At 41.6% G+C, this 27,693-nt stretch overlaps 1 protein-coding gene across 2 annotated transcripts in view; it reads right to left on the reverse strand.

Annotated features, from left to right (window-relative positions):
- The window catches only part of NBAS (NBAS subunit of NRZ tethering complex), a 302,855-nt gene that overhangs the window by 18,717 nt on the left and 256,445 nt on the right, over positions 1-27,693 (reverse strand). For both annotated transcript variants that reach the window (XM_084791395.1, XM_084791394.1), the window contains exons 48-49: positions 21,119-21,314; positions 1,364-1,503 (exon numbers count right to left, since the gene is read on the reverse strand). In XM_084791395.1, the coding sequence (XP_084647521.1) occupies positions 1,364-1,503; positions 21,119-21,314 (336 nt within the window). The remainder of the gene's footprint in view (positions 1-1,363; positions 1,504-21,118; positions 21,315-27,693) is intronic.

A 27,693-nucleotide genomic window follows, 5' to 3' on the forward strand; every position in this document is an offset into this window, starting at 1 on the left:
TGCCAAGACCCATGTTAAAAAACAAATCAACCATCTATGAAACTGCCAGGAACAAAAAAAGAAATTCAAAATATAGTTCTATTGTTATACCTTAAACTGCAAAAATAATAACTTTAGGGGACTAAGGAGATGGCCTTCTGGGTAACAGTACTTGCCCTGCAAACATTGGTCCTAAAGACACAAGGTCATATCACCAGTACAGACATAAGAAACCAGCCATGTGTCTGTAATCCCAGCACTGGGTCTAAGAGGGGAGGGTGCTGAGAGCGCAGCTGAAGCAGTGAGCTTCAGTTTGAGTGTCTCGGGCAATAGTGTGAAGACAGAGAGATACCTTAGGTCGTGCTCTGGCCTCCATTTTGGCGTACATACCTACCTTCCTGAAGAACACACACACACACACACACACACACACACACACACACACACACACACACACACACACATTTTTTTAAAGCAAAACTTATCAGGCTTACACTTCACTCCGGGTACTGTAATTTGGTCAGAAGCCCATGCATGGGGAGGTCCCAGAACACAGAGTAGCACTTGTTATTTAGCAAAATAACTATCCTGTCAAACTATCTTCTAAATATGTATACACATATCTATAGGCTTAGGTTGTTCTTAATCTTGGCCAGAGGAGTTTCCTTTTGCAGTGGACAGCAGCCAGTGGATAACTGGTCAAAGCGCTGGGAATAAGAGAGGCCTTGCACCCCCTTACATGGGACATCTATGTGAACCCCAACACCACCAAAGCTCAGGGAATAACATGGAAGAGGTAGGAGAAGGGTGTAAGAGGCAGAGAATGTGGCGGAGTGCTGTGAAATGCTGTCTTCTACAAGGACTGTGCAAGAGCAAGCCACAAACTCAGCATAGCCAGGGTAGGCAATCTCCAGCCCCACACTTACTGAGGGGTTGGTGGCAGTGGACAGTCACTAAGGATGAAGAATTTTTTTTTAAACTGAGGATGTAGCTACTGGTAGATTCCCATGCTGCAGAAGATAGCACTTCACCTATAGGCAGCAATAAGTGGACTTCATGGGGTATCAAAGTAAGATATGGCTTTGGGAGGGGACATGCCAGTGAGATAAGGGGTGGGGATGAGGGAAAAATGAGGTATAGATCATATTTCATCTTATAAATGTTTAAAATCCTCAAAAAGAAAAACATCATAAGTTTCTACTCACTAGTACAGTACATCACAAGTACTTAGTTAACATACACACACACACACACACACACACACACACACACACACACACACACCCCATACACACTTTCATTGGCTCTGCTGAAGATAGTATATTTTCAAAAGTGACATTCAAACAGAGGATGCCAAATTAGCTAAGCTTATCTTAATACTTACACACGCTCACTTTTCATAGGTGGCCAAGCTTGCAAGAGTAAAATCAAGTGCTGAAATTCAACCTTATGGTGACTAGATTCTAGGAGCTCCATGAACAGAGAGTAACGGTTTTCTTCATTCTCAATGTCAGCTATGTCCACCTGGAAGAAGCAATACACATTTGAAACTAGTGGTAGTACCGAATTGGTTTATGGAAGACTCTGAATGTGACTGAGAAAATAACCTTGAAAAAATATGCAATATACTGAATGAATATTAAATAACATCGAAAATCGAACCAGAACAGAAATTCCCTGTGGTTTAGATGCTGTTTGTCACCTAAAAGTTCTTGGGTGACAGCTATTCCACTCCTTGGAATATACCCAGAAGATGCTCCAGCACACAGCAAGAACATTTGCTCAACCATGATCATAGCAGCCTTATTCATAATTGCCAGAACCTAGAAACAGTCTAAGTGTCCCTCAGTAGAAGAATGGATAAAAAAAACCCTGTGGTACATTTACACTATGGAATACTACTCAGCTATTAAAAACAAGGAATTCCAAGAAATTTGTGGACAAATGGATTGAACTAGAAATGATCATAATGAGTGAGTTAACCCAGAAGCAGAAAGAGTCAAATGGTATATACTCACTTATATCTGGACATTAGCCCAAGGGGCATGTCCCATGAAAGACTTCACTTACCAGGAAAGTGGGACAGAGGGGAGGACTTCCTACTGGGACTCTAGGTGAGAGAAGCATGGGAGAATGGGGAAATAGAAGGATCCAGAGGTTCCTAGAAACCTACAAGAAGAACATTGTGATGGGTAGATCTGGGCCCAGGGGTCCTGCTTAAACTATGGCACCAGCCAAGGACAAATGTGCAGTAAACTTCGAACCCCTACCAAGATCTAGCCAATGGACAGGACATTCTCCACAGTTGAGTGGAGAGTGGGGACTGACTTTCACACGAACTCTGCTGCCCCATATTTGACCACATCCTCTGGATGGGGAGGCCTGGCGGCACTCAGAGGAAGAATAGCAGGCTACCAAGAAGAGACTTGATACCCTATGAGCATATATAGGGGGAGGAGGTCCCCCTCAGTCACAGTCATAGGGGAGGGGAGTAAGGGAAAAACAATAAAATTAATAAAATATATTTTTAAAAAGTTCTTGTGTGAGGAGTCTGGACCTTAGAGTGACTTATTGGTCCCAAAGATACCAGTGGAATGACCGATGGAAGGACCCCACTCTTCTGGACTTGCGTTAACCACCTGATCTCTCCCCTATCAGGTGCTTCCATCAAAATGTAGCATCAAGAAGGCCCTCAGCAGAGCTGAAGCAATGTCAGCATCCTTGAGGCCCTGCACCCACATGTGACACAGACCTGTTCATTACATTTAGCCTGCCTCAGGCATTTCATTCCAGGATGAAGAAACATACTAATTCACCAACCTTGGTAAGTTGTGAATCAGAATTTTGAACACTCACAAAACCATAAATTATGGAGAACTGCAAGACTGCAGGGAGGCATCTACTTTCCTTATCAAAATAAAGTCAAACAAAGAGTGGCTACATACAGCATCATCAGCACTTAACATGTTAAAATATGGATTGCCTTTACATGTGAAACTAATTATTTCAACATACTTAAAATTAAATACATCTTGAAAGTTTAAATTGTCCAAAATTACCTCCTAATGTTCATCAGCAAACCAATTGCCTCCATGTGCCTAGAGACTCCTCTAATTTGAATCAAGAATTTCATGAAAGTTCACTTGTTGTAAGATGCCTTTGCTACAACCAAACTAAACCAAATACCCTGTTTAGTCCCAATCTGTCTAATGCACGACAAGCCCTGTCAGGCTCACAGCAGCCATCCCCGCCCACTGGATAACCAAATGGCTTCTCTTCTAACCCTAGCAGCTACAAAACAAGTCACATGTGCAACACACCTGGGGGGGGATCAGTTATTTTCAGTTGAAAAGTGGTTTTGACATAAAAACAAGCCAGCCATCCCACCCTCACCCCCACCCCTGCCAGTTGCACTTCACACAGATTCTCAGCTTTAAGATGCATAGACAATCATAGTGGTAAACGTACGGTGGTGTGTGTGTACACAGGAATTCACGTTGAAAGGCTAATGAGAATGGATTTTGCTTACATACTGGCTAAACTGTCTGCACTAATGCATGTTTCCACAACATTTATTTAATGGCCACGATGCTGTGATCTAAGACACCATCTGTGATCTAAGACACCAACGAGTTCTGCAGTGTTGCAAATGGTCATATGTACTAGGAAATTATCAGTAATTATTATGGGAGTCGAGGCCCCCACAGTGACCTGCCAGATCCTCCAACACCCACTTTAGGGTCTCAGGCCATTCATCTGTTGAATAATAGCCCCATAGCACTTTACAGTTTTTGAAACAATTTCATGGTACAGCAAGTCAGCTGACCCCTACTACAGCTCTATGTGGAGGACACTCAGGGATTAACAACCTCATGGAACATATAGACATTGGCTCAACTGTCCTCTCAAGTGACAGCCAAAAGATAATCATAGCATGTTCTGACAAGAGGATGCAACACTAGATCAGCTTGACATTATTTAAGCAAGGCTTTTAGCTGGGAGCAGGCAACTGTCTCAGAGAGTAATAAAGACACAGATTTTTAAAAACTGAAATTTAAGACCTCCAGCTATCATTCCCCAACCTCATCATCTCCACTCTGTGTCTAGCCTCAAGGCCTCCTGAGGTGTCTTGGTCACAATTACACACATTCTGCATCAGCTACCTGGCCTGGCACATTATTCTGTCAAATACTGGAGGAGCTTAGAGTCCTGCTTCCTCAGACTGGAGAGTGTCACCTTCCCAGTGAAGGCCCTGCTTACCTACCTGTATTGCAAGGCAGGCCCATGCATGTACATCCTCCTGTTTCATTTTCATGCAATGAACACTTTTGGAGTGGCCAAACTTACAAATAAATAATAATTAATTTAATTTAAAATTATAAGAAAATATAGCAGAAGTAACATTTATTCTCATAGACTTGTCATAAAGTTTTGGTTGGTCTTGTTATTGGAGATGACAGATTTAAAAATAAAAAACTTCCAACCTGAAATGACAACAACAGATAACTGATGATGGCAAGTTTTCTGGCATAATGTTTACATTCTGGCATAATGTCACATTTACAGATTACAGTAAAGCCCCTTGCTCTCAGCTCTCATATTCCTTACTTGAAAAATGGGCTCTAAAGGTGCCAGAAGTTTCATGTTATGAGGGTACAGCTTGATGTCCCCGGGCAGAGAGGGGTCAATCAATGGCTGACTTCCTCCTGCTTTGTAATCTTAGCTTCTATTTGAGAGTTTATCTGAGCAAAGGTCTGTGCCTAAAAGTAAAGCATTTAAGACCCATCAAATTATACATTGCTAACATTCTTAACAATATCACAACAGATAATGTAAGATAATAAATGGCAAGCAGCTTTCTCCTTTATTATAAAACATAGACTTATGTGGGTTGTTTTCTATATGTGATATATTCTCATGTAGAGATTATTTTTAAAGTCATGTTTTTAACAACATCTAGATTCAATTTCTTTCCCAAAATTGTAAGAGCTTATATTTGAAAAATATCAAGAAAAGAAAATGCAGCTACGTGTAGTCTCAGAGGTGGCAGCCATCAGGGACTAGCAGCAGTGGTGAGGTCTACCCCATGCCCTCCATATACCATTTCCCTGGCCCCAGATCTACCTACAATTCCAGAGGCAGCAGCCATCAGGGACTAGCAGAGACCTCTAAATCTTCCAACACCACAGACAACGAAATGGCTAAAGGCCAGTGTAAGGACACACTCAACAAAATCCAGGAAAATATGGCACCACCAGAACCCAGCTATCCTACTACAGCAAAACCTGGATATCTTAACATAACTGAAGTGCAAGAACATGACCTTAAATTTAATCATTTAAAGATGATAGAGACCTTTAAAGAGGAAATACAGGAAAATACCGGCAAACAGGAGAATGAAATGAATAAAACTGTTCAAGACCAGACATTACTAATGATACTCTGCTATGCTTAGAGACAAGAGCCTAATCTAATTTCCCTCTCAGATGCTTCACCCAGCAGAGGATCCAAAGCAATGCTAAGACTGATGGCCAAATAACATTAGGCAGAGCTCCAGGAGTCTTATGGAAAAGCTGGGGGATGGATAGTGGGACTCGGAGGGGACAAGCACTCCATAAGAAGGCCAATAGAGTCTACCTAGGCCCATGGGGGTTCACAGAGACTGAAGCACCAACCAAAGAGCATGCATAGACAGGATCTAGGCCCCCGACACATATGTCACTGATAAGCAGCTTCATCTTCATGTGGGTCCCCTAGCAATCGGAAGGGGGGCTGTCTATGACATGGACACAGTTGCCTGCTCTTGGATTACTTTCCCCTAGCTGGGCTCCATTGCCTGGCCTCCGTGTGAAAGGATGCATTTAGTCCTGGTTTGAGTTAATGTCTTGGGGAGGTTGGTATGAGGAGGGAGCATCCCTTTTCTGATAAGAAAAGGAAGGGGGGTTGGGGGAAGAGGATAGGAGGGAGGGGACTATGATTGCGATGTCAAGTGAATAAATAAACTAATGAGAAAAAAAGAAAATGTAAATAAATTAAACTTTCATTTTTTTTAGTTTGAAGAGAACAGTTTAAATTCATAATTGCTTTTCTAATCATTTTTTTGTATAATCCCCCTCTCATGTGGACACAGCTTATAAGGTAATTGCTCACCAACTGTCTCATTTTCCTAACTTCTTTTGAGAGAGCCATGCCAGGAGCCAAGCCAGCTCATCAGTTTGAGGACAGCAGCTGGCAGCACGTGCTACCAAAGACTGGAAGTTTTAGGCAAAGACTGGAACTTTGATAAATGTGTGTCTGCCCTGAATGTAACGTCAACCCAACAGTGTCCTGGTGTTTCTAAGAAGATGGACTGATGGTGACATGAATTAGATTCCTAACACTCTATAATAGCAAGGATTGTCTTTACATAAGGAATAGATTTATAGTCAAGGGCTGCATAGCTTCATTCAACAATTATTTTCCACATAGTTGATATGCTTCAAGATGCACCAGAGTCAAAGACAGACCCATGGATTTCTTTTAGTTTTATATACATTATGGGGGGGGGAAAGGTTTCAAATTCCACATGGTAATTGATATTTAGGATAGTACCTCTTTGTGTATTTGCTGTAGCACCCACAAATAGCATGCACATTTATCAGAAGGACTACTGAAACATCCCCTCCCTCTACAGTAACTGTGTACCTCTCTGGGATGAATTTTTCTTCATGTTCATCAAACTCAACACTGTCTGAATTCGACATGTTGAATACAGAAATAGTCACAGTAGTCTGGAAGACAGATTTAACACAGAATGGGCTATAGTAGAAAAAAGCATTGAGTTTTAAGAGATGGGTATAGTTACACCTAGCAAACCCAGAGGATTCTTATATTCTTCCTAGATATTTGTCTAACACATGGCATGTAAAGAGACAGGAAGATACTGTATGAAAATAAAAATATCTGGAATACGTTGCCTGAGTAGAACTGGAGGAATTTTGTTGATCTAGAAGGCTGCAGCACTCACTTGGTAAGATGACTAACAATGTACACGGACAGTGAACTGCTGGAACTTAAAATGGTGAAAGTCAAGGTGAAACACTGGAAAGGAGACTGTACAAAACCCTCACATCTCTAAAATTGATAGCATTTAGACAGGAACAGATGTAAATACAGTGGAACCCCTCTATGGCTTATAGAGGGAGGAAGAAGTGTTGTCTCAGGGCTGCTAAGGGGGAAACTTTCACTAACCTACACAGGAGCTCAGAGATTAGATGTGAGCCTCTCTTCCCAACAGTTTGGCAGAACAAAGGTAAAAAGCACCCTTGAAATACAGATTCTGGATTTCAAGATGGTGGAGCCTATCAGACACTGTATCTGATCTACCACATGGAGACCAGGGATTTGACTGGGAGCTACAGACTGCAAGAGTCGGAGAACACTAGGTGAGTGGGGTCCCACACAGTGCAGACCACAGGTGGGCCAGGCCCCAGGTCAACCAACACCCCAGAGAGGACAGGAGCCCAGTCCTCAGAATCTGGATTGGAACCTGCTTACAAACCAAACTTGGTATATGGGACTGAACTCTGGGCTGAAGCACTAGAACTCCTGGCCTGGGGAAATCTCAGGGAAATGGGTGGATCTGTCCTCAGACCCTGCCCTCATGCCCACGCCCTGCGACAGTCCACAGAAAGCCCCAGGGACCAGATAGAAGCCCAGGCATCTGTGAACACGTTACCCAGCCACAATGATGAGGTCTGATCTGAACCCATCAGGAACCTAGCTACCGGCCACAGCAGACCAAACATTCACTATTGGGCAGATAGAACCTGGCCTAGCTAGGCTCCACATCCCGGCAGGGTCTCCCACGCACTTTGGAGAGGCTGGACAGCCTTAAGGGGTCAGCACAGAAAACTAAACAGTGATCCCAATACAGAGGGACTGAACCTTCTCAGTTGCACGATCTGAACGAGAACAACCAGAAACCTACCTCTGCTGACCCAGTGGGGAGCCTAAGGTGTGGAACAAAGTCTGCTGGAGCGGAAACCAGATCACCTGCCTGTTCCAGGGAAGAATTCTGGGATCCCTACAGGCAAGAGCCCTCGACCTATAATCACTCACCAACTATCCACTGAAGAACACCAGAAGCCACCTCCCAACATCAGAGACAGCAAGATGACTAAAGGCCAGCATAAGAACACAAACCACAAAAAAACAAAACACCATGGTATCTCCAGATGCCAGCTATCACAAAGAAGGCAACCCTGAGAACTCAAACACAATTGAAATACAAGAAAATGACTCTCAAATCCGTAGTAATGAAGATGATAATGGAAGAAACGAATAAAATCCATAAACAAATGCAGGAAGATGCAGCCAAACAGGTTGAAGACATAAAAGAGGTCTATAGAAAGGCCCTGGAAGAAATTAAAGAAAATACAAACAATCATGAAAGAAACCAATAAAACAGTTCAAGTTCTGAAGATGAAAATGGAAACAATGATAAAGGCACAGAGAAGGGAAAAACAGGAACGAGAGACCTTAGAGAAGAAAGCAACCCAGAGGTGAGCTTCTCTAAGAGAATCCAAGAGATGGAGGAATGAATCTCGGGACTAGAAGATACAATCGTAGAACTTGAAGCAACAATCAAAGAAAATGCTAAATCTGAATAATTCCTGACACAAAACATCCAATAAATCAAGGACACCATTAAAAGACAAAACCTGAGGATAATAGGCATTGAGGAAAGAGAAGATGCCCAACTCAAGGCCCAGAAAATATCTTAAATAAAATCATAGAAGAAAATTTCCCCAATTTAAAGAAGGAGATGCACATAAACATACAAGAGGCCTACAGAACACCAAATAGAATAGACCAGTTTCCATTTTATGTATTTTGCTTTAATTTTTTTCTTTTAATATTGAGAAGTAACCAAACCCAGAGCTAGGCCCTGATGGCAGGCTGTAGAAAGACAAGTACTTTCACAAGCCACTGGAAAGAGTAACGGAGAGAAAACCAGTGCAGCATTCCTCTCCGCATCTCACATTGCTGTTTCCAGGGTCTATGTGACTTTGCCGTCACCCGAAAATCATCTGCCAAGCTGCTGATTACCTGGGTCATAGAGCAAGGATTTTGGCACCACTGTTTTCAAAGGAGAAATAATGGCTAGAATCCTCTTCTAAAAGCAAAAGGAGAGGTAGATGGCTTCTAAGGAGGTTTTCATACAGTGTCTCTTAGGCTGACCCCATTCCTGAAAGTGAAGTACACTCCCAGGCATCTAGCTACACGTGAAAATGGACGTGGCATGCCCTTCTCTCTGTGCTGCACTTTAGGAAGCAGACCCTGGAGTTGATGTTTAAAGACAAAGCCGTTGTCAAGAATAAGAGTCTCTCTTCCTGAGAAGCAAACAGGAGAGTCTGTCTAGTCTGTCATACTGTGGTTCTGAGAAGACAACAGACCCTTGGGTCAGAGACAAACATCTCCTGTCATCACAGGAACAGCAGCAGGCAGAGCACCAGCATTTGCTGTGCCATTTACCCAAGTCCTCAGGCTCAGAAGCAGCTTTTAGGAAAGTGATACATACATGCAATGGGCGTGATAAGCCCTACACTCGAAGCCTATGGATTTGTTACAATGAACAGCAAGTGTGTGCCCTACACCATGGCAGACACCCTCTCCCTACATGACATTTTCTATAAAAACAAACAAACAAAGAAAACAAAATCCCTCAAAAAGAATCCTGAACCAAGCCAGTCAGTTCTTCTGTGCATGGGCCTTGCTAAAATGTGAGAGATCTGTAGAAAACTATTTTCCAATAGCCTTTTGATATTTCTGTAATTATTGTGCTGGGAAAGAGTCCAAAACTATCTTTTAATTTTTTGACTTTTCACTGGTAAACTTGTGAATGTGTATGTGTATGAGTATTGAGGCCCAAAGTAGACCCAGAGAGTCCTTCTTTGTCATTTTTCTGCCTTATTCTTCATGCCCAGAGTCCCCTAGACAAATGCAGAGCTTGCCCATAGGGCTCATCTGGCTAGCTGCTGGGGACCTGTTTCCACCTCACAGGCAGGCAGCCACAGCTGACAAAGTCATCCTGCTTGGACAGCAGTCCTTTAACTGCAGCGTGTCTCCTCAGATCAATCCAGACTATCTTACTCCTGCTCAACTTTTTAGAAAAGGTGTCAAATGAAGCTTCTTAAACACAACGTTCCAGATCTAAGTATTAGTGAATTTTTGAAGAGCAGTATTTACCCTAACATTTGAGATAGGGACAACACATTAAGTTTGAAAAGGTATGTCTCTGTAATTAGACTCATGTGATAGGGATTTATATATGTGTATGCATATGTATATACCTCAAAACACTGTTTAAACTCATGTCAGTCCCCTTACATATTCCCTTTATTAACTCTAGTCCTTTTTAGTATTCTCCTTTGGTTTTCTAGAAATTAGGAACCATACAAATAAATAATAGTAATTTGGGTTTTCAAAAGTTTATAGACACTATTTGTTCCTTCCCCAGTTAAAAAGAATGCTAAAACACTCTCACCATACTGCAAACTGTTGCATCACTCCTACTTATGATCACATTCTTCCAAATTTTCAGTGTTAAAATTTTTTACCTATGATCAATTCTGAGTAATCAGTAGAGAAAAATTAAACATATCAATTTTTTTTTTTGGTTAGGGGTTTGTGTGTGTGTGTGTGTAAACAGTACAATCAAAATAATGATAATTTTATAGAAGAAATCTTTGGCCCATTATATTTTTATACTATATTTAGGAACACTGATCATAGAGAGTTAGAAAAATTACTTTTAAGTTGAAAACAAAATCACCCTTCCATAAAACTGACAAGGTAATAGGGAAAAATAAGGAAGGCAGACTTTTCCTGAGTTCACAAAGTTCAGTCAAGTGTGGATCAAAGGCTTGCAGAAGTGGGATGCAGATGGTTAGTGTGAGCATCTTGAGAATTCTCATCCCTAAAATATCTGAAATCGAGGCACAGTTTGGATGGGGCTCTAGTACAATTCACATAAGACCGTCCTGGATTTCACGCCAACTAATTGAGGCAGGGTCTTTCAACTAAACACAGAAATCACTGATATGAGCTAGTTCACTCCTGTGCCCCACCTCCATCTCAGACTTCCTTTCTAGTGCTAGAACTATAAGCCAGCTGCGAGACCCACCTGGGATTTACTTTGGGCTTGGGGGACACCTGTTTAACTCACTCATCTATCCTGTAGCATGGAACTCTCCCCAATAGGGAACAAGCAACACTTGCTTTGTGTAGCATTCCCTCCTTCCTAGCCCCAGAGAGTATCCAAAAACCTGCAACGTTCACAAGCACCTGCATAGCTAGAGACTATTTGCTATTGACACTAATTAAATGTTATGGAATTTAAAGGGCAAAATACAAACATGACTCAAATATGAGAGCATCGTTTTATCTCTAAATGCAGCTTCTTCTTTCCATGTAGAATTAGGGGACTTCCGCCCTTCCTGTAAGTCAATTTGTCAAGTGGCTGTAGGTCCTTATCTGACCAAGACTCACTGTCCTTGACACAGAAGAACACACTCTTCTCAACAGAAGCCGGGTTTTTGTTTTGTTTTTTAACCTTAAACTTTCTTATGCTGGTGGAAGTGAACCCAGACACCACAGGCTGGGGCAGTGCACCTGATTATCTCTGCTCCACCAGGTACTGACAGCAGCCCACTGCCTCTGCAGATATAGACACGAAACAGTTACCAGTGAACGTGCAAGTTTTCGGGGTAGACCTATACAAACCTTTGTTCCTAAAATAGGTAATAGTGATATTAACCTCTGCCCTTGTGGCTCCTAACAGATAGCAGGATTATAATTAATATAAAGATACAAAATAATTCCGAGATTCTTTTCACAAACATGATGATGCCACACTGCAATGCTCATACACAGGGTTTCAAATTACAAACAAACAAATAAAATCTACAGGCTCAGTAGAAAAAAGAAGCACAAAAAGCTAACAGAATTAAGCTCTAGGCAGGTGGGCACTGCAGCCTTTTGTGTCCAAAGATGTAGCCAGTTTCTCTGGAAATGGAGTATTGGGAAAATGAAAAAAAAAAAACTGTCATCAAAAGTTGAGTACCAACCTCCCCTACTGATCTAAGGGACACTTAACCTAGTTCTGGCACACAAGGAAGAACTCAGTAGCAGGTGGTTATTGTTCCGAACTATTACCACCTGCAGAACTATTACTATTAGACAAAAAAATAGAAATAAGAAATATATCATTGTTTATTTTTTCATTTCTGAGTTACAGATTTTATTAAAACAAAATAAAAATTAAGAAAATATTACTAATGTTTTTACACATTAAAAGGTACTTTTGGGGGTAGATTTTCTCATTTTTAAGGAACTAAAATGCAGATGCAGATATTGAGCAGATGTCCTGAATATGTGACCTTGCAGCACGTAAGTATGCTAAGAAAGCCTGCATTCCAGCAGCTTCTATATCCTGAGCTGAAGTGAGAAGGTCTATTATCAGCAGCGGCCTGCCAAGAATAAAAGAATGAGAAACTAAATGCCTTGCCATAGCAGTGATATCACAGAACAAGACTGATGCCATAATGTATTCATAGGCTAAAAAAGGGCAACTGAGTCAAACCCAATAGATTATTCTGAGATTCTAAATGTATAGCACATCTTAACAGTGTGCAAGAGGCACACGCACTCTGCAGGTATCTAGCAGTGCCTTAGCTGATAGAGTTGGTAGTTCGACATGTTTTAATATTAAGATATGCAACTTTCTTAACCAGCCTCAGCCTTCTTCCCTGTGTGATGAGTAGGATGCTACGCAAATTATGGCACTGAGATGTGATGCAGGAAGCCTGATGTCCAGTCCATGGTAGGCTCTCAAAAGCATGAAAGCAAACTGGGCCTTCAGCAGCTTTTCAACAGAAATGAGAACATGTTTTCACTGAAGCATCGATGGTTTTATTTTGACACTGATGCTTTGGTTTAGCTACAATTTACCTCAAGAGACTCAGGGGACAGAAGAAAATGATTTATATGTCTGCCTATCTACTCTCAAAAAGGAGTTAAAGGAAGATTTAAAAAAAAATATATATATATATCCAATTGGCTGAGAATTTCTAAACTTCAAAATAGCATAGGTAAAAACATTAAACTCCACATTCTAGTTTACATCTTACATTATAGATTAATGACTCACATATTAAAAACAAGCAATTGAAACCAAGGAGACTGGACAAACCACACAAATAGGGAAAAAATGAACTGAATGGTAGAAATGAATAAGACAACCATGCTGAAAATGATGTGTCTATGTGTGTGTGGAGAAGGAAGGGAGGAAGATAAAAATTAGGTAGTATCAGAAAAAAGAATATTGCCACTATTATTAATCTATGGCTGAAGACAAAAGTGTATATAAAAATAAATTCTAGTTAGAAAATAAGATAGTAATTTCAAAATTACATATTCTAGGACATATCAAATGTGAAAGTAAATTATAGATAAGACCCAAGTCTGTACAGAGGGGAGCTTAGGGATAAAGCCAGAATGAACTGATGGGTACTCTGGAAAAGAAGAAAACTTGAAGAGAAATCCCAGTGGCCAGCTCTGGATAATTTACACAAAAATAAATCATTATGATGGGTTAGAACCATGGAAGAAACCAAAACCACACTCATGACCACACTGAAATACATAAGCAATTGAATAAATATATTTAGGTGGACAAATAATGGAAGAAAATCCCGTCATAGTTATATTAATCTCATGTGGCAGTCATCAATTCATGCTAAAATAAGTACATGGAAATATAATGACAGTATATAATAAATAATAACAACAACAATAATCTGAAAGTATCTAACAAATTACTTAATAATTATAAAAAAGATGTAACTGTTTCTAGGAGAAATATGCTCCCTAGTACTCTAGGTTAATACTATTAGTCATGAAACAAATCAACATTATGTATCTCCTAATATAATACATTAAGAAAGACACATCACTTTTGTGGTCTCCTACCAAAAACACACAAAACCTGAATACATGACAATATCAAATTGAATAACATTTTACAATGTAATTTTCCACTGCTTTTTAAATGTTTCAAGGTCATACAAGACCAAACACATAAATCCGACTATTAGAGATTTAAGGAGACTAAGGAGATAAGACAAATGCAGTGTATTCCTGAGTGGATGCAGATCAGCAAAGGGACTAGTAGGGCAACTGACAGTGGGTGACCTGGGAATCAATCAGGAAGCAGTCAGGAATTCATGTGGCTGTGGCTGAGCCACTAGAATTTGCAGAACTGGCCCAAAAATACACTGAAACTTACACAATTTTATACAACTTTTTCTAAGTCTGAAATTACTTCAAAACAAAACTTATCCCTCAGCTGCTCTGTCGCACTTCCCAATGCACAACAGTTACACACGTCCTGTTTTTTTTTTCCTTCAGCTCCTATCTGTACTCCACATGAGAATGGAAGACATGTATCTCATGCAATATGACAAGTAGGAGATGATTACTGAAATGATGCAACCAGAAAGCTTCTGCACAGAAAACAGGAGCAGAGTGAAAATGAAAGAGCAATAGGAGGAAGCCTCTTCTGGCTGCTCATCTACACTAAGATCTAGAATCAAGAAACTTAAATGCTCCAAATTCAACCACAAACTGGAAAAATGAATTAAACAGAAAGTTCTCAAAAGACTAAGTACAAATTGCCCATATGTATATAAAAAATGGCCAACATCTTTATCTACCAGGGAAAGGCATACTAAAACCATGCTGAGATTCTGGTCTATCCTGGCCAAAATGGCAAAAATCAAGAAAATAAATGTGGGTGAGGATGTGGGACACAATGAAATCTTAAATACTAGTGGCAGGAATGCAAATTAGACCAGACACTATGGAAATCAACATAGAGGTACATCATAAAACTAGAAACACAGCTGCCATATGGCCTGGCTACATCTCTCCTGGGTAAAACTGAGAGATTCTACAGCAACACATAACAGAGATACTTGCTCATCACAGCAGGCAAGAAATGGAATAGGCCTACATGCCCCTCAAGGGGAATGGATAATGTAAACATGATACACACACAATGGAGGTTTATGAAGCCATAAAAGGAATTAAGTTATATCGTTTACAGAAAATCAGATAGAAATGGAGGCCTATAGGTTAAACAGAATAAGCCAGGTCCAGAAGACAAGCATTGTGTCTTGTTTCTCATATGTAGATCCAGATTTTAAAATGAACACAAGACTGTTGGAGAGGAGGAGGGAATCAGTGAGAGTGGGGCAAAGGACATGAGTGGGGCAAGGACACAGTGCAATGGGAGGGAAAGACTACATCATACATCAATGTGCACATGTGTCCTAATGAAGCTCTCACTGTGAACAACAAACACACAGTAACGACATGTTAAAGGGCACTGGAATCTAGTCATCCACTACATGGACAACAGAGGTGACCTGAGCCTGCAAAGAGGAACGAGGGAATGACATCTGCTGAGATTTGCTAAATCCAAGTCTATTCCTGGGAAGTCACCATTACTAACTAAGACACACTAAGCCTAGAAATATTTTGTCTATGTGAAGGGGATAACAGAGCCTCCCTGCCTCACAGTGGGAAATGTGAGGCATCCTAGGAAATGATCCTTAAGGTTAAAGCAAGCTGATGACTAAAGCATGCGGATGACTTGCCTGAGCTCAGGGTGTAGTTTTTCCTGCTGCACTGACCAGCAAGGTGAGTAACCCACTTCCCCTCTAGTCACACGCACACTTCAGAGCAGCAGCAAACTCCCAGCTCATCTCCCCACATCTGAGCATTCTCAGGCATCTCCATGGCATGCTGATCTCTGATCAGATCATGTGTGGCTCCCAGTCTGCCCATTCCTTGTCACCCGCAGACAATGGTGTCTCCCATTAGGGAGTCTTTTCTCGCTGCCTTGACATATGTGATCCTGAAGATTTGTTCAGTGTAGGAATATAAATAATCATAGATGAGAATGTACCTAGCTATATTTTCACATATGTAACCTTCCTTCTTTTTAAGACATTGAAACTAGGCACTGGTTGGCCTCTTCCTCCTGCTGTGCCTGCAATTCTGTTGCAATGACACTGGCTCCTGTTTTACTTCAAGAAGATGGAGTTTTCAGAATCAACTGGCACCTGTACAACATCACTAACAGTCTGTGCGCCTGTGACCCACTGATGACTCAATGTACATGCTATTGCTAATTGTAAATTACTAATACATATTTTTTGATATTTAAGCTATCGTTAAAAAATATCTGGTCATGTTGTGTTTTAATAAAGGCTTTAGAGATCCAAAAATATTTTTAATTTCTGATTTTTGTTAACACTTTCATTAAAACATTGAGTAGTGATAGAAACTGCACTGTAGGAGAATTGGACTATTTAAGAATGGTTGATTTTCTTTTATCTTATATCTTTTGCATGGCTCAAAAAGGAAATGTTTTGTAACTTGGCTTCACTGTCAAGATCCAGAACCTGGCAGCCATCATTTACTGTGTGCCTGCATGTGAACAACTAACCCTTTTGGGGGGACCACAAATCAGGATACTGAGACACTTTTAGGCACTATGAGCATCAAAACACGTGCTGTAGTGATACTTCTAGGCCAAGATGTCCCATGCCAGTTTTCCACATTCATGCACACTTTTCACAGCCCTCTGGGACACTGACTGGGGCATTTCTTGTCCCAGTAATAACTGGCAGCATGGCGTGCCCACAGTGCCCTTTCCAATACAGGGCTTTTATTCTAAAACAGAATAAACTGTTCAATGAAAAACAACAACAACACAACAAAGATTTGTGCTATGCATCAATGTCTATCTTGGCACCTGAACTCTTTACTGATTTGTGGCACATCTATGTTCTCCAATATAAAATCCCAAATCAATGAGGACTCCGACCTTGTCTGAAGTGAGAACATTACAGGTTTATGCCATTTAATCTTCACATGTATATTATTTCCTTTTATAGATTAGAGCATTACTAACTTCACAGCTCATAGCTGGTGGGTGGTGAAACTGGGTTTGAATTCATGTCTTTATGTGTGCAAAATTCAGACTCCAGAAGCAGGTATCTTATCTATTTCTGTACCCAGAGTTCTTGCAGTTCAGGGCATATACTATATGCCTGAAGAATCTCTGCTGAATGTTTCACACAGTGCTTTATTGCAATGATCTTTATCAGGCACAGACTTTCCCAACATTCCAGTTGGATGGTAGTTGACACGTACAGCACTGCTTCGAGACATCATAAAATGAGAAATAAATGCTTTGTTATCCTTCAAATTCCTGATTCCTCCTGTGTAATAAAATCCAATGCACGGAAGGAGAAAATGCTTTCTGGAGAACACTGCATGTCAGGTGACATGACCTGGTGCTGAGTACAAATCTGTGCATAGCAAACCGAGATGTGTAGCATATAGGCAAGAACACAGGCTCTGCAACTGCATAGGACTGAACTGAAGTTCCTGCTTCATCACCTAACTCAGGGAGGATGCTGGCCACTCTCCATGATGCTTCTAATGTCCACACAGCTCACAGTATCCTCTTCTGCCCCAAATGACTCCTGCAGCAGTGAGAGGGACAATCTCTATAGGAAGAGAACCAAAGGGTGCACGATGGGAGACTCCAGAGATCTCTAAGTACCATGAATGTTCTCTTGACTTTAATTATTGTGGGGAAATAGATCACAGGGTTCTCTTCTGGAATCTGAGCTCTGCTGCTCATAGCTGGACAAAGATAATGCTCCTTACTTGCTTCCACATGAGAAGCACAAGCTAATCAAAAGTCACCATGAAAAGTGTGTGGCAAACTAACAAAGCCACATCAATACTGCAGGCTATTCTGTAAGGACATCTTCCATCACCCCAAGTAAATCATCTGCCTTCAGATAAGGAACAGGCAGCAAAGACAGCAGCAGCACACTCAGAGCTGCAGTTCTGTCTTGGCATTTGAAGCATGACCTTGTACAGGTTCTTAAAGACTTAATATTCATTTATTCAACAAATATTTACAGAGTGTCTTTCAGATTCCTGCTCTCACAGAATTTATATTCTAATGAAAGAAGAAAGACATCATATAACAAACAGGCAGAGATGGGGAGGAAGAAGTTTTCAGATAGTGGCAAGTGACTAAGAGTTAAGACAACGATGCAGGAGATTGTCTGAGCTGTGGAGTCATTTTAGAAAGGTCACTGGGCTAAATAATGTCTGAGTGACTTCTCAGGTCTGGATGTCCAGATATCATCCTAAAATAGTTAGCAAGCAGAAGAAAGCCTTTCCCAGCTCCAGGATGGCAGGCATCATGGCTGTTAGAAACACATTGTTTCTGTGTACACTCACAGGCCCCACATCAAACCACACCTGTATTTGGTTAAGCTGATCACCTTTGAAGACACTTAATGCAACAGTAAACTATTTTCAAGGAACTACAATACAGCTTTGCATATTGAATTTCTTTAGCTCTATCTGACAGGAGAAGTACATATTTTGCTATTAATTTGACAAATGAAGACCAGCTGGTCCCTAACAGAAGAGTTAGCACTGACTTGCAGGTTTCAAAGTAGGCAGTCACATGACTTTACAACAAGATTAGGTGTTATCTTAAGCTAAATCTCTCCCGAGTGCCTTGAACACTAAATTCAGATGTGCTGGAAAGTAAAAAGGCAAAACTCGAGCTACGTGTTCCCCTTTACATAAAAATATGGGAAAATCTGAGGTGCTGAGGTATGGAAGTTTTCAAAGGAAACATCAGTATTTGACCCACATTTTTCATGCGCCAGTTAACTAGAAAATTACAAAAGCTGAAAAACTCTGATAAACTGCACCAAGGGGATTAATATAATACACCTTCCCCTCCCCTTCCCATCCCACCCCACTCATACCATGAAGGGGCGCATTTCTGGGAAGAAAATTAAAGCCTCTCAAATTGCTGACAAAAATGAGGGTCTCTGGATTTTTAATTCCATTAAATAATCATTAGAAAGCTAGAAATTGCTGCCTCTTTGCGACACAGTGAGGGGTGGGCATTACAGGCATGTTGAATCTTGCAGCTGCTGGTGGTTTCCCAGCAACAGGGTGATTTGTGGGGCCACTACTTTGGGCACTGCACAAATAATTAAATATTAAGCCCCTCTTTGATGTATGCAAAGTCTGCCTAAGAGGATTACTAGTGAACGTGGCACCCACATTTTCTTTTTGTTACTGAACACTGCAGTATAATATCTATTCTCATCTTCAGTGCGTGAGAACGGGTCTCTATCAGAAATAGTTCTGAAAATACTTCTGAGGAAGAAAGAGGTAGTAGGGACATTGTAGTCAACATGAAAGTACACAGAGGAAACACTCTATTCTCCAGGTATATGGGATGCATAGATGGTGAGGACCAAATGGCAGAGGAGGTGAGCAGACCATTGTCCACCTTGGTTCAGGGTTTTATTTTATGTGCATAGTGTCCAAGAACCTCAGTGAAAGAGACTTCCCCACAGTTACAGACCTAGTGACCAAAGGCTGACAGAGACAGGCAATACCCACAGTGTCCCAATCTTCCCATTCTTCTAGAGAAAGATCATGCAATCTTGGAAAAACAGTAATTGAAGAGATGATCTGAACCACGGACATCATTAACACAACAGTCCAGGGTTTCCAGCCTGAAACCTCTGCTTCATTTCCCAAGGACCAAAATGTTCCTTCAACAAGACATGAAAATTTCTCATCCACCTCCCTTGTCCTCCTGAAAAGGCCTGAACCCCCAGGCAGACATGAAGGAGACACACACCACAGCATTCCTTGGAGAATGCTGAGGATGCCAGCATAGCAACGCCAACACAGGGTGTGCTACTTTATACCACCAAATATTTAAGAAACCTGACCTGACAATAACAGGGAAACTGCTCTTATCTAAGAGGAAAGTAGACATGGAGAAAAATTTAAAAGTTAAGTGAGACATGATATTACTTTCACTTGTCACTGTGAGACTCCTGGGAGAGATTTCCAGAGGGCCTGAACATGTGTTTCTTCACACAGCAAATATATGCATGGACTTCAAGCATGAGAGCAAACAAGCTGCAGCTACAGCAGAGCCTCTTGGAAAGGAGGTTTGTTTCAGTTGCCATCCATCACTGAGGGAAGCCAAGACAGAAGCTTCAAGAAGAAACCACAGAGAAACACTGACTGTCGGTTTGCTTTCTAGCTCTCTCTCTTATACAGTATAGATCTGCCTGCCTAGGGAAGGCACTGCCCACAGTGAGCTGTGACCTCCCACATCAATCGTTAATTTTGACAATCCCTCAACTGAGCATCCTCAGATGGTTCTAGGCTGTGTAAAGTGGGGAGCTAAAGCCAACTAGGATCTGTGTCCTTCAGAGTTTCCAGAGGACCAGGGAGAGAAGCTTCAAAAAGAAGTAAGAGCCAGGTGTAGTGGTACAAGCCTTTAATCTCAGCACTCAGGAGGCAGAGACAGGAGGGTCTTCATGAATTTAAGTGTAGCCTGGTCTACAAAGCAAGAGCTATTACACAGAGAAACACTATCTAAAGGAAGAGAGAAAGAGAGAAAGAAAGAGAAAGAAATAGGAAAAAAGAAACAAAGAAAGAAAAAAGAAAGGAAGAAAGAAAGAAAAAGAAAAGGAAGGTAGAAGAAAACTAAAAATGTTTTAACTTTGAGAATTCAAAGATGAATAAAGTTTGCTGTGATCAGAGACGGTTCTAGAGAATAGGTCTGTGGGAACCTGGAAAGGTATAGAGAAACTAAGACTCTTTGGTTCTCCTAGCTCATGGTGGTGCTAAAGGAAGAACAAATCAACACGCACAGGCAGAGCAGGAGAGCAAGAACTGGCTGAAGCCACCTGCACTCCCATCCACAGAGGCACTTCTCCTGCAAACGGTGCATTCCAGTTCATCAGCACTGTCCACAGCCCTGAAGATGGGCGTGTGGGTACGATGCACACATGCGTGGTAAGCCCAGTCATGCTCGGCCCAGTAGGAAAATCTGAATAGACTTTATTGTTCATACTCAACCACTATGCAGCTGGCACACTCAACATAGTGTCTGAAGCCGCCCTCTAACTACCAACGATTTGAGAAGGATCGGCACACAGATGCTGCTTACCTGTCTCTGAGGCCAGGCTGCTCTGAGAATGGCCTCTGTTCGGAAGAACACCAGGAGCTTGCTGTCCTCCTCACTCAAGTTGAAAGACTGCCCCAAGAGCTGTAGGGCCTGGATTCGAGGCCTCACAGGGCAGGTGTCGTCAGCACAGAAAGGTCGCAGCCACTGCAGCAGGTCTTCAGCGGACACCAGCTTCTCCCTGCAGAGTGGACAAGGTGGAAGGAAAGGCTCTTGAGACGTTTTGGGTCCCTTCGAGTAAGCAAATGCTATCACCATCCTAAAGACTCAATGGATTAACTCTGTTTCTCTTAAGAAGAAAAGATTACATTTTAAAGTGACTTAAAGCAAACCATATTCATCTTAAAACTATGTAAAATAAATGTAATCCTGAAGCAGTTTTTTATTAAACTGAGCTATATAAAGCCAACAAAAGGTAACCGATAACCATGACACCCTTAGTTTATTTCTTATGCATATTTAACAAGTGGTAAAGCTTGTCTCTACCGCTCATACGAACAGTGTCAACTACCAGTCTAGTAATTTTATATACTCAATTACTAGTTGGCAACAACTAAGAGAACAAGACATCATAAATTACATTTGCTAGGGCAGAATCAGCTTTGGAGAGGTGGCATAATCTCCCAAGTAACTGCAGTGTGCAGTAGTTTGACCCTGTTGCCACACCTCTCTATTACTCCCCACTGTGAACATAACTTCTGCATGTTCTACACAGTCACTTAACACCATCTAAAGATAAAATATGATGTCCAGCTACTATGAAACCGCACAGTCTAGAATGATGCTGTGAAGGGGATGTTCTGCCTACCTCTCCACTCAATCTGAGGATCTGTTTTCCTGTAATCCCAAAAGTGCCATCTCAGTAAACTGTTGTAAGACATTGGATCCCATTGTGAACCCTGAAACTGTCAACTGTAAAACCCTGTTTCTTGCTTGGTGTGGTTGAACCTTAAGACACACCTCTATTCCAAGAACTTTCTGTTCATTATAAACAGGTGATTATGGTGTGGTTCAGCCCTTTAATCCAAGAGCTTTCTGTACACAGGATTTAATAAAGTTAATCCTATGTCAAGAGGCAGAGCAAGAAACCAGTTGACAGGGGTTAAAGAGTAGGAGGCACTTTGAGCTGAAGGGTATTTAAGACAGCGTGGATAAGAAGAAGCAGGTTTTTGAGCTTTGAGCTAGCAAGCTTTTGGGTTTTTAGTTTGTTGACTTTCTCCTCCTGGGCTGTCAGCTGACCTAGCAAGCTTTTAGCTTCAGACTTTTTGGGTTGTCTTCTGAGACGTGAGCTGAGTAGGAGGGGTCAGCTGGGTGCTTTCTCTGCCTCTCTGAGGTAGCAGGTTTTCACTCCAGCATCTGGCTCCTGAGCCTTTATTGGTAAAATCGAACATCTGAGATTTTCATTTTTGAAAACAACAGTGACCCCACTCACTAGCTGATGACAGTGGCCGCTACTAGGCTGTAGACGTGCCAGACTCCCTTTGCCGAGGCCCTGGATTATGCTGGTGCTTGTACAACCAGAGCTCTTGGCATAAATCACCTAAACTGAGTCTCAGACCAAATCAAACATCACACCAGTTCCTCCTCTAACAAGACTATAGTATATTTCAAAAAACAAAACCCCAAACCTCCTGAAGTTAAGTTCTGTATTGCCAATAAGCATGTCTCTCAGTACCTACCACAGTATGCCTACCTGACAAATGCTGTTTTGTGGTAGCTTACATAAAAAATAGAATTTATTATTAGTACTTAAGGAAAAGGGAAATTATAAAATATAAAGAGTTGGTTTAAACATTTAAAATTTTTGAATCATTTGCTAGTTTTACAGTGCTCATCAGAAATGGGAAGAATTAGAAATGGGGAAATGGCTCAGGAGGTAAAGTGCTTGCCAACAAGCATGAGGGCCTGATTCCAACCCTCAGAAACCACCTGGGAAAGCAGGCCTGGAGGCAGGCAGGCAGGGACAGAAGGATTGCAGGGCTCTGCTGGCCCGACCATCCAGCCAAGCTGGCCAACTCCAGGTCAGCTAGTCTGCCTCACAGACTTAGGCGGAGGCCTGGAGAAGAGGCTCAGTGGTTAAGAGCACTAGCTAGTCCTGCAGAGGACCTGGGCTTGGTTTCCAGCATCAACATCCAGCAGCACAGCACCACGTGTAACTCCAGTTCCTGGGGATCTAATTCCCTCTTGTGACCCAGTGGGCACTGCATGCACACAGTACAAATACAGACAGACAAGTAGGCACATGCATATACACACAACTAATAAATAATTTTTTTTTGTTTTTCGTTTTTCGAGACAGGGTCTCTCTGTGTAGCCTTGGCTGTGTCCTGGACTCACTTTGTAGACCAGGCTGGCCTAAGAGGGACGGTGATGAAGAAAGACACCTGAAAAAACTGCTGGCCTCCACATCTGCACATGTGTGCAAAAGTGAAAGCATACTTTTTATCTATGTGTATGTGCACTTATACACATGTATATACCCTTGTACCCATAAGTGAAGATGTACTTACAACTATGTGTTTGTGGTGGAAAATGTTTATACAAAAAAGATAGAATGCACAGGTATTTCCTGAATACTTTCTGTCTTTAAAGCAGTGTCAGCAAAATCATTTTTAGACCTAACTGGTAGTTAGCCCTATCATTTTCTAAGACTCTTAACATAAAATATGAATGTCACCACTCCCACTTTACAGTGAGAGGTCTTCAGAAAGTATCTGCTGGAATCTGTGTAACCACGACAACATATGCAAAGTACCTTGCATAGAATGTGGCACAGAGAAATACTTAATAGCTATCACCCCCATCAGGATCATCTTTGTAAGTATTACTGCTGTCAAAGCACTAGGGTTTGTACTTGATGGCACAGACATTAAAAATTTACATGGTATCTGCCCTCAAAGAACTAATACAATGGAAAAAAAAAGATCTATGAACTGGCTTTTGTCTGTATTATTAATGTGACAAAATTGAGCAACTGCTTGGAGGAAGAGGAATGGCATGTAAATAGGATGAAGGATATGCAGGATGTGCATAAGTGCAAAGATAGGAAGGTGGAACTCAGACAAAGAGGACAGGGAAAAGGAAAAGATGTCAAAGGGCATATGGGAGTCAGTGAGAAACTAAAGGCCCAGTGTGAGGTGAACAGAGGAGCAAGCTACAGTTCTCATCTCTGGAACCAAGACAATGAAAGCAGGCTGCAGAGACAGCATGGCTGAGCCCTCTGCAAGTGCAGACTCTGGAGCTTTGGGTCTTGACTCAGGTCCTAGGCCTTGCATTCACGATAGAATTCTATCCTTGGTTTCCATAACTGTCAATCGACATGGATAGCAATGCCTTCCTCATGGGGTTGCTTAAACTTATGTAGAAAAAAATAGTAAATGCAATGTGTGTAACACACCTAGCACATGTGTAAGTACTTCAAATGATCACACTCGTTGTTATTAAAGCTTTTGGAGGGCGTGGAACAGGAATGATGGTAGATTTTGAAGCAGTGAACCTTGAACACCACTTTAAAATTAGAGAAGATGTGTAGGCTGGGCAGCCTCAGGCAGAGGCCTTCAGCTGTCTAAGTATAAATCTGGAAGGAATGGGACATTGATATCAACTCCCACAAGGCTCAGAGACCATCAGGAAAAAGGGGCAGAAAGAAAGAAAAAGCCAGAGGATAAAGAGGAGTGCTGTGAAATGTCCTATAGACAATGGTGTGGTTGTTGCACACCTTAACTCACTGTATGTATGGTTTCCTGCACAAGACCAGCAAAAGGTCAGGCCAACATCCAGATCACTTAGCACACCAGCAGACAGCACTAACTAAACCCAGTGGGCTGAGGTCAGGGAGAGGGAGGAAGCAAGACTACATAAAAATGGGAGAAGAACATGTTGGAGTATGGGGAGAAAAGAGTTAGAGGTAGATATAACCAAGGCACATCATATAAATGTGTGAAAGTGTTAATAAAGAAAAAAAATTTTTTTAATTTAGGAAGAAAGTCATTTGAAGCCCATTTCTGCCAGCAAATTCAAACCAGTTTCTGGTGTTTTAATCCTCATACCTAAGTGTCAAGGTGAGTAGGATGAGCTCAGATGTCAGAGAGCTGGAGTCATAAAGACCAACTAGCAGTTAGAATAACATTAATTCATCTTACTATGGAGAAGTATAAAGATAAAAATGATAATGTATGGATGTTTACTATGAGTGCTCACTATTACAACTACCTTTATCATGTATGATGTCACCATTCTATAGAGTGGACAAGAAAATGATCACCCAAGATCACACAGTAGGCGGTGAGGTCTACCCTACTACCTTGGGCTCCTTGCCTTGTCAACTACTGTGTAATGTCACTGAGCCAGTCTGGAACATGTTACATAACACCTTGGCAGCAACTTCAGTTCTAATGAGATACAGAATGATCATCATAAAACTTTCCAGATAATTGAATTGGACTATTTTATTCCTTGAGTTTATAATACATCTGACATATTGTAGAGACATGGCCTAATTTTTAGTTTATTTAAAATAGCAATCAAATTATGAGAATTCATTCCTAAAATGCAAACATTGTTCCAAAGACACCATGTCTCGGACAAGCTTCACTGTACATCCACCTGACAGAAGAGTCAGATTGATCACAGAAACAAAAGGACTCTTAGGAAGCAATGCCAACAGCATGAGCCAGGCAGCCTCAAGACTGTTTTTAAAATTCACGGTCATTCATATAGAGCAGAATGTACACACACACACACACACACACACACACACACACACACACACACACACACACACACACAGAGCACCAAACAATAGTTAAAGAAAACAGGTGAGATTTTTAAGCCTTGCCTCTTTTCAGTGGGTGGAAAATTGTCAAGATGAATAGGCGGAGTGGAGGAATAAAACAGGAAGGATAAAGAGCATGACATCAGTAGAGATCCAGAAGGAGGGAAGTGAGTCTATTTCTGTAGTCTTTGTTGAAGGAAAGAAGGTTTAATGAGAATAATAATAGAGAGAAAATCATTTCAAAACACATTTGCCTCATTATAAAAATGGTTAGTAAAAGTTATTAAGTAGATAAAAGGAAACTATAGTTGCACTATAAACAACAAGCAATTGTTTCCACTCCCTGCCTCTATAGTTAGGATAGGAAGTAGATATTATACTGTAAAGAGTGAAGTTTTATTTAAATTTTTTATTTAAAAGCAATCAACTAATAGAAACACAGAGACACACAATCAGCTGTGGCTCAACAGATGAGGTATCGTGGGGAATATACAACTATTTCTACCAACATGAAAGAGCAGCAGCAGCAGCAAGACAAGCCTGCTGACTGAGTGGTTATGTGAGGATGTGAAACTCTAGGATGGTGTGAGTGCTCATCCACTCTTCTCTATTTATCCTCTACCCATCCACTCATGAAAACATCCATGCAAGTACAAAAGAATGGAAGGGGATGTCAACCAAAAGCAACAGAATCAAGACAAAGTTTTTTATTTTTAATTTATATATTTACTTTACATCCTGATTGTAGGGCCCTCCCTCCCACCCTCTTATCCCTATACCCTCTCCGCTTCTCTTCAGAAAAGGGAAGCTCCTCCACCCCAACCCCAGCACATCAAGTCACATCAGGACTGAGCTCATCCTCATCCACTGAGGCCAAGCAAGGCAGCCGCATTAGGGAGAAGTGATTGAAAGCAGGCAACAGAGTCCATGTCATAGACAACACTCACTCAACTTACTAGGGGACTCATAGGAAGATCAAACTGCCCATGGGTGACATATGTGTAGGGGGCCTAGGTCCAGTCCAAGAATGCTTTTGTTGATGCTTCTGTCTCTGTATGCCTCCATGCACGTAAGTTAGTTGACTGTTGGTCTTGTGGTGTTTTCTTGTCCCCTGTGGGCCCTTTCCCCTGCCATCCCAACCCCCACTCTTCCACGGGACTCTGAGCTCCATCTAATGCTTGGCTGTGAGTCTCAGCATTTGATCTGATCAATTGCTGGGTGGGGCCTTTCAGAGAAAGGTTATTCTAGGCTCCTGTCTATAAACATAGCAGAGTATTGTGAATGGTGTCAGGGGTTGGTTCTCTTTCATGGGGTGGGTCTCAGGTTGGGCCAGGCATTGGCTGGACATTCCTTCAGTCTTTATCTTTATCTCTGTATATCTTATAGGCAAGGTAAATTTTGGGTCGAAGGTTTTGTAAGTGTACTGGTGTTCCCCTTTGACCACTATTAGTACTGCCTAGCTAGAGGATGGCCTCCTCAGTCTGGATGTCCCCTGCTGCTAGGACACTCAGCTAGAGACCTCCCCATATTGTCCCTGTAGCCTACTCTGTCACAGGCCTCTTAGCTTGTCTCAGTGATGTCCCTGCTCTCAGTTTCCCTTTGCTCTCCAAGCCCTCTCACCTCACCTCACCTCTGCTCCCCACATTTGACCCACCCCCCATTTCCCTCCACACACTGTCTTCTACCCAGTTCCCTCTCTACATCCATTTCCACTGTCAATTCTATTTCCCCATCTGATTGACATCCAAGGAGACCCTCCTGTGGGTCTGTGAATTGTAGTATGGTT

This window comes from Acomys minous (assembly GCF_964271855.1).
Source record: "Acomys minous genome assembly, chromosome: 8".
NCBI lineage: Eukaryota > Metazoa > Chordata > Mammalia > Rodentia > Muridae > Acomys > Acomys minous.